This window comes from Lissotriton vulgaris, chromosome 6, assembly GCF_964263255.1.
Source record: "Lissotriton vulgaris chromosome 6, aLisVul1.2, whole genome shotgun sequence".
Classification (NCBI taxonomy): domain Eukaryota; kingdom Metazoa; phylum Chordata; class Amphibia; order Caudata; family Salamandridae; genus Lissotriton; species Lissotriton vulgaris.
In genome coordinates this window covers 37,853,554-37,870,551 of record NC_141694.1, presented here as the reverse complement: position 1 = coordinate 37,870,551, position 16,998 = coordinate 37,853,554, and the positions used below count along the sequence as shown (strand labels likewise).

Below are 16,998 nucleotides of genomic sequence, written 5' to 3'. Positions count from 1 at the left end.
GGTGTTCCAGGTCTTGCGGCGAGGTGGGAGAACCATCTGTGCCGGTGGTCGCTCTTCGGATGCAGGGGACGGTGGCGAGGGCGAGGTCGGCAGAGTGGAGCTGGCGGTTCGGGGTGTAGAAGGTGAGTCGTCGGTTGAAGTATGCTGGTCCGGTGTTGTGGAGCGCCTTGTGTGGTATCGGTATTAACCTGGCCCAGAAGGGTTTTATTTGAATTGACTTTATTGTATAATACTCAGGCTAACCATGATGCAGCCCTTGTTAGATAACCTGGATATAGAAAGTAGCGTGCTGCTAGATTTGTTCCAAAATGAAGGTTGTAAGCTGTAGTTTGTACTTGAAAGTGAGATTCTTTCTGGGTTTTATTCCAGGGATGTGGGATGATGGTTATTTTGGAAATGGTCATGCTTTCAACTGGTTTCTTTAGTGTGTATGTGCCTAATACTTAGAATCCTGACTGGTAGCGAGTTCCAGAGCTTGGTGGCTTGTGCTGAGAAAGAAATGCATCCTATAGATTTCTTATGGTAAGGTAGTATGATGACCCCTGATTCAAGCTTTGGGCATAGAATCCTGTTTTGTTTGCATTGCTCGTGGGTATAGTTGTCCTTTTGTTTGAGAGGCTTCTAGCTCTAGTTAGCCAGTGAAATGATTGTTGGACTGGTGTCATGTGTTCTCCTGTGTGACAGTGGAGAAGGAGTCTTGCAGCAGTATTTTCCATTAGGTATGTTTGTGCATGATGAATCTTTGTGCTCCAAGATCTAGTCTGTTGGCATAGCCAAACTTGGAGGTTACAAATGTGAGGATATTTTATATTATTTGTTAGTAACCACGTTATGGGGAAGGTGCAACACAGTAGGTTCATTGTTTAGAATGTGCTCCTTAATTATGTTGGCATGTGGCATTAATGAGAGGCCTGAATCCATGGCTACCACTAGGTTTCTGACCAACCTTGATGTTGTTGGAGGGCCTAGAGTTCCTTGGGCCATATGGCAGTAGACTGGTATTCTTAAAATTGTCCGCAAAACATGATGTTTGTCTTTACAATGTTGAGCTTTAGATGGTTGCTCAGCCTCGTGTTTATGGCACAGTCGTCAAGTTTTGAGTTGTAGAGTTTTTGCTCGCCATCCATTTTTAGACTAATTTGTGTCATCTGCGTAGGTTTAACAGTGAGTTGAATGATTTAACCAGGTTTAGCAAAGGGGTTAAGTAGATGTTGAATAAATGATAGACCTCCGAGGGATACCACAGTGCTGATGTGAGGAACAGATGTGAACGGTGGTAGGTAAATCACACTTTGTCTCTAGGTTGAGTAGCAATCAATTTTAGAGTATTTTCATGTATTCAGAGATAATGGCATTTTTGGAGTAGCATGTTGAGGTGGGCAGTGTAATGTGCAAGTGATGAATCCAGAACTAATACGGCGACCACTTTGTTCTTCTCAAATGTGAGTTTTAGGTCCAACGTGGATATAGCGGACTGTACCGCTGCCTGGTCTCAAACGGAATTGTTGGTCAGAGATCAAGTCATTTTGTACTGTCAATTTTGAAAGTTCGGTAAATTCAGACATTTTTCCTAAGAATGGTCCATGTGATATAGTCCTGTTTGCTCTGTCAGTTGGGTCAACGTTTTTTATTTGAAGAGTGGTCTAATTTGGTAAGTTTTGAGGTTTTCTGCTCGTGTGGGAATGAACCTAGTTCCTGGGGCTTGCACAGCTTGTATCTACCTCCCCTGCACAGCTGTACGAAGGATATCTTTAAAGATAATTGGAGGTACTGGGTCTGAAGATGATTTTAATGGTCTGCTTGGGAAGATAATGTTGAGTAAATCTTTTTCTAAGAGTGTATTAAAAGTATGTAGTCCTGGAAGATTGCTTTTATCTCTTTTTTTATGGCGGTTTGGTCAAATGTTTGGGGTGGTGGTGTCTGTGTTCTCATTATAGTAATATTATATCTTTCAAATTTTATAGATCAATTCAATAAATATTTTGTCACTGAAGTCTTGCGATTGTGGTATTTGTGTTTTGGAATCCTGGGTTTCGGAATTCTTCTCAAACTTTGAGGAGTTCCTTAGAAGGGGAGTCTACTTCTAATATGGACTTGTGGTGTCTTTTCTTGATTCTGACCATTCTTCTGTAGGCTCTGTCATAATTGCACATTTTGATGTTGTCTTTATCTCTTGATTTTCTCCACTTGCGTTGTAGTAAGTTGACTTTTGGTTTCATTCTTTTCATGTCCTTATTCAACACAGTGTTTTTTTTTTACGTTAACCCTGTATGTGGTCTGTATTGATATGTTAGTGTAGTGGGGATCTAGATGTAGAAGGTGTGGGTCTTTTGAGGTCACGTATTTGTTGGGGTGTGTCAAGTTGGGAGCTGAATTTGTGGACGTCCAGTGTTTTCCATTGCCTACATGAGTGTTTATTTTTTGAGTTTCGGTTTCGCTGTCGAATGTGATTGTGTTGTGGTTGCTCCAGCTTACGGGGGTGCTGGCTATAATTGCGGCCTGTCCCAAAGGAGCAAATATGACATCTGAGTGTGTCCAACATAGTGAGTCTGTCCAGAAACAGTCAGAAAGAATGCAGATGTGGGTGTCTCATATGGGTCTTGGTCACTGTCTCTAGTAAGACATATTCAAAGTTTGCATTGCTGGTTTATATATTAGGAGGAAGGATAAGTGATAGTTGGAGTAGGATGACATCTTGCTTATTTTCAGTGATTTTTCTTTTCTTCTATTATGGATGACGGCCAGGCCTCCTCTAATTTTGCCAGTATGGTTTTTGTTCTTGATGCCAAATTCAGGTGCAATGGCACCAAGGGATTTTGGTTTGTCCTAGTACGAATGTTGTTTATATCGTCCAGTACAGAGATGGCTTATGTTTGGTTACTGCATCAGGCGGGGCAAGAATGCTGCCAGGAGCAAGCATGGATGAATCAGAATAACAATCCCATATCTTGGAAATGCCCTTGGAATCCCCAATCTAGTTGGCACCTGCTTGTGTAGTGTCCATATTAGTGACCATTTGGAACTGTTTCTACTTAAGGAAGTTGAAATGACTGCAGGCATGTGCCAGGCTTTCTTTAAAAGTTCCTCTTTGATATCCAGGACCGCCTCAAAGTTGAAACCTATATCTGTTTTTGTAAGAAATGTACAAAACTGTGGTCTTCACAGACAATCTTTTTGTATCTAAGTTTCTCTTATGCTGGTTCTCTCCTTACTTACTAGTTTGTGACCCTTTCAGCCGGCCAGCAATGCAGAGATCAATCAATCAATCAATCCGGAGTTTTATAAAGCGCACTACTCACCCGTGAGGGTCTCAAGGTGCTGGGGCAGGGGCAGGTCCTGGTCCGGATCAGTTGAAGAGCGAGGTCTTGAGGTCCTTCCTGAAGGTGTGCAGGGTTGTGGAGCGTCTGATGTTCACAAGGAGCTCGTTCTAGGTCTTTGCTGCGATGTAGGCAAAGGCTCTCCCACCTGTTCTGTTCCTGCGGATGCGCGGGACCTCTGCCAGGGCGAGGTCGGCAGAGCGGAGGTTCCTCTTGGGTACGTGGTAGGAGACTCTTGTTGAGGTATTTGGGTCCTATGTTGAGGGATTTGTACGTGTGGGTGAGGAGTTTGTAGGTGACCCTCTTCTTGACGGGGAGCCAGTGGAGGTCTCGTAGGTGTTGGGTCATGTGTTCACGGCATGGTGTTCCGAGGACGAATCTAGCTGCGGCGTTCTGGATGGCCTGAAGTTTGTGTAGAAGGGTTCTGTTTATTCCGCCGTATAGGGTGTTGCCGTTATCTAGTCTACTTGTTATGAGCGCGTGGTAACGTTCCTTCTGCAATCTGGGGGCATCCATTTGAATGTCTCGCGGAGCATGCGCTGGCAGTTGAAGCTGGTGGATAAGTCATAATTGGTTGCCTTCTATCTTCTGATATTGATTCCATAAGAGTCATTATTTCGAAGAGACCTCTGACATAGTTAATAGCTAAAAGCTGTGGTAGCGCATGTTGAGACTCCTCTGCCAGTAATATTGGATGTGCCCCAAGTGACTTAACTGGAAAATACTGTGGATGAGTCACGAAAACCATTCTAGGGGAAGTAGTACTACTGGGATACTCTTTCGCGTATTGCTACGCGTCTTTGTTAATCATCCCGGAAACTTCCAACATCCTTCTAGGGGTAAAGGTGCAAAGAGGGCACCGTCCTTCCTCTCTGTACTAACTGTATATGCATTATCCCTTTTTATTCCCACTTTTGATGTTTTTCGACAAATACACAAAGGTAAGAATACTAAAAGAGCTCTACAGGAGCTCAATGTTAAGTCCTCCAAAATGCATTTGTGAACAGGCTGCACTGTTTATTTGGTTTGTCTATTAGTCGGACATCTTATCTTATGTCCCAGCTGTTGGATACTGCCCTAATGTTTGTCTCTGTTTTTAGGTGGACCATGCACAGACACAGCTCATGTTTCATTAACCACACCAACCAAAAGGTCTTGTGATTCAGGTTAGTTGGACTTTATTTTAAATGGTTTTCCTGTTCCTGTTCCTGTTTTGTCTGTTCTGCTTAACTCAAGATACAGGATAAATGTTTACATTTAGCATGGAGTTTGTGAACATCTCGAGGCATGAAGCAGTATAAGCTTTCGTCATGAGTCAGCCTGGTACTTTGAGAGTAGATTGCCCCCACTTTACACCTCCATTGGAGTGCCTGTCCCACCCAGCAGTACCCTTTGAAGCTAACAGTGCAACTAAATGTACTAATTCCTTTTGACTTGGACTGCCAGTTCTTAGTAAGGTGGCATTGCATTTTCCTTTTGATTCTCTGCATTGCTGATAACTGGCAATCCAGTAAAGATACATATAGTCAGTGCAAATAGCAAACAAGCACCTCATTTATCTCATACTCCCAAACATTTTAAGGTTCTATTGACTTCTTGACTGTTGTGGAAATGTTTTGTCTCATCATAGCATTGTCCTCTCTTCATGCCGATGTCCACCTATTGCATGCATATGATGTTCTCTACATTGTATAGTTTGGTCTGCCTCTAGCATCTCCAGTTCAGGGTGGTGTGTAATCACAAGGTGAAACAGGTCATTAGCTGTATACAAAAGGATTTGCTGCTTTCCTTTCTAAGTATCATTACATCCAGTTAATCTGATCTCCAGGCCTTTAAGATGCTGAACTGCAGTAGATCCTGGTAAATATTTGACTTTGTATATTTTGTTTTTTCTTAATACTGGAAATGACCTGTCACGTTGACCAATACTTTGAATGTCCGTTTCAGTGATTGCCTTCTGATGATGCAGAAATCTGACCAAAAAGATGTAACTTGTAATTGTAAAAGACCCAAAGTCATTGCAAGAGTCTGCAATGTCCCTGATGATCGATCTCCTCAGCATCAGAGTTTCATATCTGGCAATAGGCGTAGATATTTCTCTTTTTAATGAGGCTGCCTTTGCAATATCCGAGTAGCTACAGAGCATGCTTCTCCACCAGGTCTCTCTGAGATACTCGAACAGAGTTGCTGGTAAAAGTCTAGTCTCGTCATATTTTAACTGATGTCCAAGTAAATGAGGCCTCATCCCTAGAGAAGTTCTCCTCTCTTGAGAGACGCTACTTAAGGCTATCTAACTTTCTACCATAGTGTCTACTTTACAGTGCTCCCTACTATGAGCTTGAGGTCTTATCAGCACAGCTCTGGTATATGCTAGGGCACAGCGGTCTGTTTGTTGCCTTAATGAGGTGTCCTGGTAGGTATTTGTTTCTGTTCATCTGCCTTTTGGAGAGAAATGAGCTGGGCACTAGTAGTAGTTCCTGGACTCGGAATTGAGATAACAAGATCCTGTTTCCAAGATCGCCTAGACTACTGTAACATCATCCTCTATTTTCTATTGAGAAATTAATTTCCAGGCAACTGGAATGTCTTATCTGCCGCGAGCAGGACCAGCTGTTGCAGCGCTCCATTCGCTCCCAGGATTAAATTAAAGGCCGTCTGCTCCTTCCACAGAGTCTAGTGGAACAAAGGTCCAACTTACCTGCAAAAATTGTCTCATCTCTGCCAGATACATTTGCTGAAGATACTCCCATACAATTAGCCAACAATCCTTCGAAAAGATTTAATAAGGTGGGAGATCTCTGGGTGTTCAAAGATCTGACCTATGAACAAAACCCCAGCACGTAAAGTTCAGAAAACGTCTGAAAACATTTTTCAAGTTATGTCAAAAAGGAACCAGGGCCATGAAGAATATTGGTCAAGTGTATATTCACCCGCCTAATTGAGTGCTTCACTTCTCTGAAGTTACCGAAAGGCAACACACAGTTCAATACGTAGCTTGTAAAAAAAATAAAAATAAAAAAAACATTCAAAGAAAGAATACCCCAACTTAAACCTGTAGGTACCATCCAAGACCTACTAGGAGCAAGTTTAGGTGCAAAAGATAATAGGAAATCTGTGGAGATGGCATTCATGAGGCTGTCTCAAACAATAAGCAAGATAAAGGAATCCAGCTAGAATAGGAGGCAAATGAGGGTCTAATCACAGTGCAACTGAGGGAATACTCAGCCTGTTTCTTGTAAACCGACCAAGGTAGATGGCTACAGGAGGAATGGTCATGAAAAGGCGGAAGAAGTTAAGAGAAGAAAGAAGGACACCTGATATGTACTCCATCCATCATACATCCTGGTGAGCAGAACACTGTAGACTGTGCAGCTGAGAAGCATCAACTGGAGGAAAGAATAAGGACTGCATGCGAGACTGCATAGTTCAGATGTGTCCGCCATAAAATATTGATACAGCAGTGGAGATGGTTATGCAAAAATTGAAGAATTATACCAGGCAGTTGAACACAGTTGTTTGGGTTTTCTTTGCTAAGGATAACACACATGCTGTGATTGGGGTTGCTGGGTATGTAATAGGCATTTAAAGACCCACAAGACCAAATACTTTAAATACGCCTGGACATGCATGGTTAACTAATGTGCTTAAGAGACCTGCCTCTTCAAGAAGGAGCTGTTCCTGACACTGCACTGGACGACTGAGTAGCTTTCAGATTAAGAGCTGCCACTGATTAGTGTTAATCCTCAAATCAGTTAATGTGAGTAACCAAGTACAAGAGCCTAACACAAACCACGAAAATCATATTGTTGGGACTGTGGCCTGTATCACCTGTAGAATTTCCCCTAAAAGCACTTGCAGTACGAATGGATTACGTCTTGGGTGTCTTAAAGGAGATTTTTGCAGTTTCACATGATATACTACAAGCAGTTGCTGTTGTTGTATTTTGATCTTTTCTGGAAAGTTGCTGTTTGAGCTTTCAGATTTGTTTTACTTACAGATTTAGCATTTGCTTTGCATTTTGCCTCAACTCTTCAATTTAGAATATGGTTGAAGAGGTTCCATTGTGAGATTTAATCCACATTTTTCAATATGTCTAGCTTTTACCCTAAGGTGCGCAGTTGCCTCATTTCAGACGGAAAATTAGAGGTTTGGCTTACTTAAATAAAATATAGGCTCCTGCGCATACGTACAGTGGAAAAAGAATCAAAATAATCTAGCTTTCAAGACCTGGCTTTTATTTAAATGTTTCGAACCCTTTTCTCTTAAATCCTTCTTATTAAAGCAGCCGTTTAAGAAGCATATACATGACCTCTGTTGTGCTCGGATTGGTTGTGAAGAGACGCCTAGCTCATAGCCGCCTAGCTCATGGCTGCGATGCTTGGTTTAAAGTCCATCAGACCCTAAGGATTGTCAGGCTCCCAGTTTCAGCTCTTGAATTCTCATCCTGCCTCCCTTGCAGGGCATTTCACTGGACTTTGAAGAGCTTCTGTCATGGACAAGCTTGATTGCATTAGTACTCCTCTAACACGAAGTGTCTCAGTATCCTTTGCTCCTTAGGGATTGGACTTTTCTGTTGTCCACGTAAATATGGCTTCGGTCAGTAGTGACACGGAGTCAGAGAATGAGCATTGTGCTTTCACAGTTACTGTATTTGCATAACACAGAGGAATTAATCACTGGACCTAAACAGTAAACAAGCGCTCAGACTAGCCAGGGCACCATAACAACATGATCCCATCTAGAGTTCCAAAATTAAAAAGGTTCAATGCAGAAAAGTGTTTGGAAATTCTCCAGACTCCGGTGTGACTCGGTTGGTCTGTCAAGGCCTTTATACTACGGATTTCATATGTGCTGTTTGAGTAGGTCCCAGTATGACAGCACTGTTGCCCACATGTTGATGATGTTGGAGGTGAGTGGCTGGATGTTTTTGCACCTGCTGTGCAGACTGGAGTTGTTCGAATCCTCGCACATTGGTAGAACACGCAGCTGAATAACTTGTTAACACTTCGCATTGGTGCATTTTAGGTGCACATCATACTATGGCTACATGATGCGCAATGATTATCCCCATATGGGACCAGTCATGGGTTGTTCTAATTGGCAGGTGATGCTCTTGTCTACGTAAAGAAACCGGTCATCAACTTAAAAGAGTTGTCCACTCTGGTGGTTGGGCAGACTTCACCCTAATCGCCACCTATTTCGTAACTAAATGAATTTCTTGAACACAGTGCAGCTATTTAAGTTAACACATTGGTGTGTGTGCATTTCCTTTTCACAAGGTTACCTGAGCTTTTTGTGTGCTGGGGCAGAGTCCATTTTTATAGATGCCAGGTTTGCCTTCACTGTTTGAACTGACATTTTGTACACAGGACCACAGATCTAAACCCCCTGCATTGGTACTGTTACATGGCCCATGGGGACATTGTCGTCTTCTCTAAGTTAGCATGAGCACGCTGCATCCGGTTTGCTGCTTTGCGCATTTTACTACACTAGTTTATTTAGCAACGGCCTCTTTCACATGAAAACCTATCGCTGTGTTCACACTCTGCAGGTTCTTGGGATTTAGTCTGAATCTTGTGAGCAAGGTCGATCAACAATGCCCATGGTTATTCTGTTCTGGGCAGGCCCTAGCCCTTAGACAAAGCATACTGTTGCAGCTGGTGTTTGAGAATGCATACTTTGGTCTTATTGAAATACACAAATAGGTTGAACACACACTTGGAGAGGGACCTTTCCAGGGAGAAGAGCAAGACCGCACCTATGATGTAGATCTACGCTCTATAGACTGAGGTACGGTGTCTGCAGGTAACGACCAGAGATCTTCTAATATATCATCATTCTGCTTCTATACAAAGGGGAGGGAGATTATGCTATACTGTCTTTTTAGAACGACCGCTCCTTTCATGATTTACGGACTACTTGCTATGCTGACCGTATTTTTGTGTTATGCATTTCCTGCTTATTTTGGAACCTATACTGCATGTTAGTTAAATAAATATTTTAAACTTGTTTGTGTCTGTCTGATCTTATTGTGGACAAGTACAAGAGTGTGAGCGAAACTGCGATTCCTGAGAGTCAGGAATGTTGTGTTCTGGGGTGTCTAATCACTTGTTTCTCTGTGAGGGAGTAGAAGAGCAAGTGAGACACTATAGCTAGTGGGTCCTGGGCTCATGGGTACTAAGTTGGTAGGATGGCTCAGTCCCTATGCACTAAGGTCCCATAATCCTATGCATAGTTCTGAGTTTGTACAGAATCCCTGCAACAGTACAGTCTGAGCATTAGCTGAGCCTGACAGTCTGTCAGTGTTGGATGGAGGTGATATCAGGACAGTGACAGTGAGTGACAAGTGAGTCAGGACAGTGAGCACAAACTGCATTATTTAGCCTTTGCATGGCCCTTACTATGTTGTGTACCATAGTTCAGCAGGCCTCCGCAACACTCTTTGCTTTATAATGTATTCTGTACTAGGAAGCTGCATTTCCCAGGATGTAGGTAACAAACACTGCTAGCCACAGACATTACAATTTGGGTTTTAAAGTGCACAGATGATATTAAAGTGAAATTTCTTTTCTTAGTATAGAAGCATGCCTATCCCCCTCAATACCTAGCATATGTATATGCGAATATGTATATTTTCTTCCCATTGCTTCTGTGGTCCTGGAAGTTTCCCAGTCCTGAAGAAAAACAGTGAAGGTGGAAACTTATTTTACCTATCATTATAACAGAAATACCATAAATTAAAATATCCAATTAACACGAAGTTAAAACAATTAACTAAAGCAGTTCAGCAAATCAGTAAGATTCTCGAACAGTTGTTTTTCAACAACCCTTACGCCTTAAATATTTAATTTCTGTATTTTTCCTTTTTCTTTAAACACTCTCCAGTTTATTACTATTTTATTTTCTAATTCCTGGATACCACCATATGTAAGTTCCAAACTGTTCTAAAATTATGTATGTACACACCATCGGTTACTTGGCCTTTTATTTTTCTTTACTCGTATTGCCTCATTTCACATATGTTAAATGTTTCCCAGTCACATGAGCTGTGTCAAAACCACTTAACCACATGCTTCTGCCGATGTGTGCTGTTTATCTGTGTGCTCAGCGGCATGTTAGCCTGGGCAATAGCTCGCTTAATCTTCCCGACAGACCCCGGCGCCGGGACACCACTTCGGAGGTAGCTGTGCGCTTTACAACTACTGGTATTTCATTTCATATTTCATGTCATGACATAATGTTGAGGCGCTTATTGACATCCCTGGTACACATCCTCTACATGCATACTCCTCAGCTAAGGTGTGTGCAATCAATAACAGTTAGATGCTCTGAAAAACGGATTATAAACTTCCCTGGCACCTATATGTTTTGCTTGAAGTGTATAAACAATGCTCAAGTCCAGATGTAACCCACCTTCATATGTATATTGTGGCCCAGATTCTTCAATTGTTGTCTGCAGTCTCTGCTGTCAAAGGCCCCATGAGATTCCAGAGGGCAAACATTGAATGGCATCGAAAATCTTCTGAGTGTAGGTACCACACAGCTTCCCTTCCTACAATATCCCACAAGTAATTGTTAAATTACATAAGAAAAGCTAAAATCACAATAATGAATAAACAACTTAGATCATAAAAAAGTAAACCAACAACTGTAATTAGAAAAACATATTTTGGAAAGAGAATGTGCAAAGTTCCGTACAACTGATAATCTTTGAAATGATGGGATCGTTTTAAATTCCTCATTGTTCTCACCTCTCACTCCTGTCAATTCTGTGCTCGCGAAAGTCGTTCCTCTCGTCCAACCCTGGGTGAACATTAAAAATCACTATCTGCTCCACCTACATCCTGTGAAACCCTTTTGAGATTCCAAATTGAACCATTCTTCGTTTTAACCTCAACTCATTCCTGGAAATCGCCGCCACTTGTATAGGTTTTGAGAATGTTCGCCCAGGATCCACTCTTAAATCATGGAGGACTTTGAAACCTTTTCAATGTTTTTTTCATTTGTTTTTTCTCTTGATTGACAATGTAATTTGTTTTTCTGTTACTTTTCACTGATGGTATTTTCTGTATAGCTAGTGTTTAATTCATTTGTTCTACACATTTTTGACCATTTACTTCATTTGAGACCTTTTTGACCATTTGTTCTCATTGATTTTCCATTCCATGATTTCATACATTGAATCTTGCTGGTGACATTTGTTAATGTTTTTATTTACCTATGGATCTTGGCATTTCCATAACGTTAATAATATGGATGCTTACAATAACTTTTTTCTATAGTAATTCATATTGTCATTTTTGAAATGTAGCTACCTTAGAAGGATGTCTGGCTCATTCTGCCTTTATGGGATTCAAACGAATGCCCTCCATTTGTACCCAGCATATATTTACTGAACTCAGCTAACCTCTTTCGTTACACATTTTACATTTAGCTTGGTTCCTTAGTGTTTTTTCTGGTTATCATTATTGAAGGTGCATTTCTCACGAGAGAGAAAATGGGAACAGTGTTGGCAAAGGAGCCATCCTGATGCCTACTCATAGGAGATATCTGATGATGGGCAATTAGAGGTTTCTGCGTCTGAGCGTTGTCGTCCTTTTATCGTGGCACGGTTCAAGGTGACGCCTTGCACTCTGAGCCATCCAAGGGGCTTGACTCATCCACTTTTGGCCAGCAGCGTCCGTTCCCTTTTCAGAAAGTAGCCTATTTCAGCATGCATGCGCGGTAGTTCAATGTCCTCAGTGCAGTCAAGCAGATGAGGCATTTGTGTTGTATCTGCTGTGGCAGTGTAGGCACCTGTCCTCCGAGGTGGCATCTCATGTGAGGAGGTCATTCCTTATTTCAAACCCCTTACATCATCCACTTCCAAGTCTGCCATGCAGACTGCTTGTGGGTGTACCCTCATGAATGCCTTCAGAGAGCAGGGATCTTATGTGCATCTTAGTTCAAATTGTGCCATGATGTAAAACATACAGTAAAGACTTGAGTTTGTTGACTGATAAAGCGGCTACTATCCGTATAAGATGCTGGTTCTGAAGACCAGTGTAGGAAGCAGGCCTGGTTCTAGCGGGTGGGCCCGGTCCACCCAAACATGACCTATGGCCCTCCCAGTCTGCAGAAGAGGCCGTGAGGCGGGCCAAACATTGTGATGCTTTTTCACTTTGTTTACATTCATTATCAATCTGGGGTAGGGTAGTCACCTTCCAAACGAAAATCCAGGGTATTTGTTGTAGTTTTAGAGGGTGCAAAGGCATGGAACTATTAATAAAATTGTATGTATACATTTGTACCATGACTTTTCCTTATTTAGTAGTCCGGAATCTTTGCAGCTTTAGAATCCATTTAAAAGTGTTTTCCATTTATATTTGCTGTTTGAATTAGGTACATATAAGGTCTAAAAATGATTGCTCAAGATGGGTTTGCAAATTTTTGTACCAGATGGGACATTAAAATACCAGTGGTGCCAGTAAAAAATCAGCCAGGTTGCAACCCTAGTCAAGTGTAATTAAGGAACCTCTAGAACACATTTTAAAGTGCATTGTTTTTATAAATACTGTTCTAAGTATGCACTTTAAAGGGGAAAATGCTGACTTTGGATAATTTTCTTTATTTTTACACTGGCTGAGACGTTAAAATATTCATGTAAAAAAAAAACAGCAAAGTGGCAACCCTACCTCATGTTGAAGGCAAACTGCAGTTGGCTGGTGTGGGGAAAGGGTGGTACCTGCCAATGATGCAGCAGGTGCAGTGGCACCGGAGCCCAGAGCTGTGAGCGTCCTTTTGCACCTCGGTTATCTAGTATAACGTGTATTTGTAAAATTCACATTCACCCAAGAGTATCTTGGCACTGAATAGCAGTTGTTTGTTACCCAACTGAATGGTACTCATTTTATTGACTTCAGAAAGATGAAAGGCTGAGTGGACCCACCAGGATTTGAACCTGTGACCATGAGGTCAAACAAAGGCCCCTACAGTGGACGCATTAGTCCACCAGACCCGCCTGTTTTTGCGTGTCGATTCCGAAGGCGTTTATATATTTGTATATGTATGATGCACACAGTAATATACTGTAGGATGTGGCATACATCATAATATTTCCTTAGTGGCAGTGCATACTTCATTGCATAAGCAGCCACAAGGGGATCCTAAATGTCTAATCATTATCTAAGAATAAATGTGGAATTATCCTCTGCTGATGAACACATAATTTTTCATGTACAATAAAGAAAAATGATTAATGATCTCCTTTCAGATGAGGTCAGCACCCTAATACAAGCTGTATCTAAAACCGACATTTTTCAACGTTCTGTTATTGTATTAGTCATGTTTTTATGACTTTTATTATAATTTAAGCGATTATTGTGATGTTATGAGGTTTAAGGTCATATAACATCACTTCGTAGAAAGGTTGAGGGCCAAAGGTCATATGAGGGTTAAGGTCATATAACATCACTTCGTAGAAAGATTGAGGGCCAAAGGTCATATGATGTCACTTCTTATAATGTCATTAAGGTCAAGGATGTGTGATGTCCTTTCCGCTACCCCAGGTCTTTTGGTGAATTGATGTCCATGTGTAACTCTAGGGCAGTGATACTCAAAGTATGGCCCTAGGGCCGCTTACGGCCCTCATTACTTTGTCTCTCCCCGCCCCCTCTTCCCTCCGGTAAACAGCAGCACAAGCTTCTGTTTGTTGCTGAACACTGTGCAACATTCCGTCCATCGTGTGTGTGCTGCTGAACACTAATAGACAGAAAAAAAAAATAAACAAGCAAGCATTTATTAACCTGCTAATAAATGCTTGCCTGTTATTAAAGAATTTTTTTAGACCTCCTTACACAATCCCTTACCCACCCAGATCTTCTACCACCTCCCTGCTGGCATCCGTGCGGCCTTTGGTCACACCACAGACCGTACTTTGTGGCCCCTGGGCAAATGTTTGTGAGTACCAATGCTCTAGGGCTTGTAGTCTCCCTTCAGAATTGTTATAAATTGGGCTCCCGGTGTTCCGCAGCGCGGGACGCGCTCTTCAGATTCCTTCACCTACTTGTCGGGGGCATTTTTCATCTGCTGCTCCTCGCCCCCCAGGCTGCTGTAAGGCCAGTGTGCTGCCAGGTCCACGGAGCGCCGTGAGGGGAACGGCTGCAGACCGACGTGGCAGGAGGCAAACTACAACTCCCAGCAGCCCCAGTCTCAGCCCAGGCGCTTGCCATTGGTGACATCAGGCAGCGCCAGGGCTCTTCATAAGGGCTCCCGGAGTTCCGCAGCGCGGGACGCACGCGGGCGGTCGCCGGGCTAAGCCCGGGCAAAGGGCGGGCCGTCTGTGGACGTCCGGGGCTGAAGGAGGCTGGGCTGGGCCACCCTCCTAAGCCCCCTGGAAGAGACTACTTGAGGCTTGGAACTCTAACTCATGTGGTAACTCCCACAATTCTTTCTAATTCGTCAAAGCTTGCCCCGACATTTGTTTGTTATTTTAGAAGTCTTTCATTGGGGCCGCACTTCCTATTATCTTTTATTCTTTCCTTTTAAACGTGTATCTTAACCTGTGTTTGATAATTTGTGACTATTGGTAAATACTCTTGTCCAAGTTTCTATGATGAGTAGCATGGGTAAAAATAGCAAGCCCACCGCTGCCCGCCCAATGACTAGGCAACTAGTGGCAACGACTCAACCACTCCCGAGCCTTACAGCTATTAATAAAATGCTCCAAAAAACAATTGGGGTAGTGGCAACAGCCATAGAAAATACTTGAAAGGAGACTCTCAATTACCCCTGCAATGTCCCCCCTTATGCCTCTGGGGGATTGCTCTGTAGTTACAGCCAACCCTGCTGAATCCACATCACTCCTTATCCCCTCTTTTTCTGACCTACCTTGTGCTCAGTTTGTGCCGGACATGTGAATGTTTCAATATAGGTTGTCCCGTCCCCACCTCCTCTGGCATCAAAAAAGGCTCACAAACCTCCTGCTAGAACCAAAAAGTTGAAGCCTACTAAACATTTGGCTAATAGAATAGCATCTACACCTGATCCTGTACAGTCTGACCCTGGTCCTCTATCCTCTACCATAGGACCTCCCGTCTAGGCTACCCATTTATTAATTGATTTCCAGACCCATATGGAACAGCTTATCAATACCCGCTTCAAATCTTTGTCTACTAGGATTGATAGACTAGTTTCACTGATAAACAACAAAGGTCTAGGGAGAGCACAGCCAAGCTCCTCAATGGGGAATCCTGCTACTATAGGGGCTTCAGGAGTAACTAAACCTGCTACTAAGGGCTTAATCCAAGGTGCTAGTATCTGCCCAGACCTCCCTACATATGATCTGGCCCCTCTAAACATGCTGAAATCTACCCCAGCCCCGATTGGCCCTGGTCTAACCATTTGTCCTAATTTGCCTCCAGCTGTTTCCGGTTCGAAAGCGTGTGGCCTTCTCTCCACCTTAAAAATTCTCGAAATTCAGACCACAGAGTCGGGTAGGTACCAGCACAACCCTCCCCTGAAATCTGACGAAAATGGACCTTTAAAATCTCCTCCTCGCCCCCAATTACCCCCTGAAGCATTGCCGTATGTGGTGGTGCTCACAGGAGTATCCCCACTGGACAGCGAACAAAGGGAAACTTTCCCGGAGTTAAAGGATAAAGTCATCTTCTGGCTAAGCAGAAATAGACCCTTAATGGGAACGGGCCAGGGGGAGATTTTATTCGTGTGAAGTCAGCTGGCTGGGGACTAGACCCAAAGACATTTGTGGTGATTGTGTAATTGTCAACTTTAGGGACCCTAGAGTAGCTGGACACATTAGCTAATAAAGGGACGAGTGATGCGGGCACTATTAACACTTGCCACCTTGGGTATTTTTATCCTCGAACGTTTGTATCTGATAGGCCAGAACCATCCTATTTCTCTCACGGCGGTCATGAATTCGTTTACAACATCCCAGTGGATAACAGATATAGTGCATTGAGCAATTTAGCTTGACTACTATCAGCACCGCGCCCAGAAGGAGTGGTTCCGAATCGGCTTGGGAGCCATGTTGTGGAGGGTTTGAGCATAGAGGTGGGGTCCCCCGAGCAGGCATCTAGAACTAAGGTGGGTATCGCACTCCTATCCCCATCTTCCCAAAATGTTGGCTCTACAGGAGGTGTAATAGAGCTGGACAGTCATATACATATAGCACCTCCACCTTCTATTGTGTTCTAACTCACTGAGGACTCCCCAGCCCAAGTGGTGCCACGTAGACCACTAATTGGGTCTTGGAATATAGCAGGGATGGGGTCTAAGCTGCACAATCCGGAGTGGGGAGAGCTGATGGATAGATGCGATATATGTCTGTTCCAAGAGACTTGGTTGCTGTCTGCTCCAGTTAGGGTAGGATATGCGTCCTTTCATACACCGGCTGTGCAGGGACCTAGGGGAAGACCCTCGGGGGGGGGGGGGGCTTATGTATTTGGGTTGCTTCACACCTAGGTTGCTCAGCTAAGATACTAGATTCTCATTGCCCGGACATCCTATGCATTGTACTTAATTTTCTGGATGGTTTGTCGTTGGCAGTGATTAACATCTATTTACGTCCCCAACCGCACCAGTTGGGTTTATCAATTCTGGAGGCCCTAGAGGTTCTCCTTCACTCCTTCCCTTCGTCGTATCATAAAATCATTGGCGCCGATCTTAATTGTCATTTTGA

The 16,998-nt window shown here is 43.0% G+C and overlaps 1 protein-coding gene across 1 annotated transcript in view; it reads left to right on the top strand.

Annotated features, from left to right (window-relative positions):
• Window positions 1–16,998, top strand: part of ZFAND3 (zinc finger AN1-type containing 3) — a 684,884-nt gene that overhangs the window by 528,596 nt on the left and 139,290 nt on the right. The window contains exon 4 of the mRNA XM_086925892.1: window positions 4,418–4,483. Within this exon, the coding sequence (XP_086782018.1) occupies window positions 4,418–4,483 (66 nt within the window). The remainder of the gene's footprint in view (window positions 1–4,417; window positions 4,484–16,998) is intronic.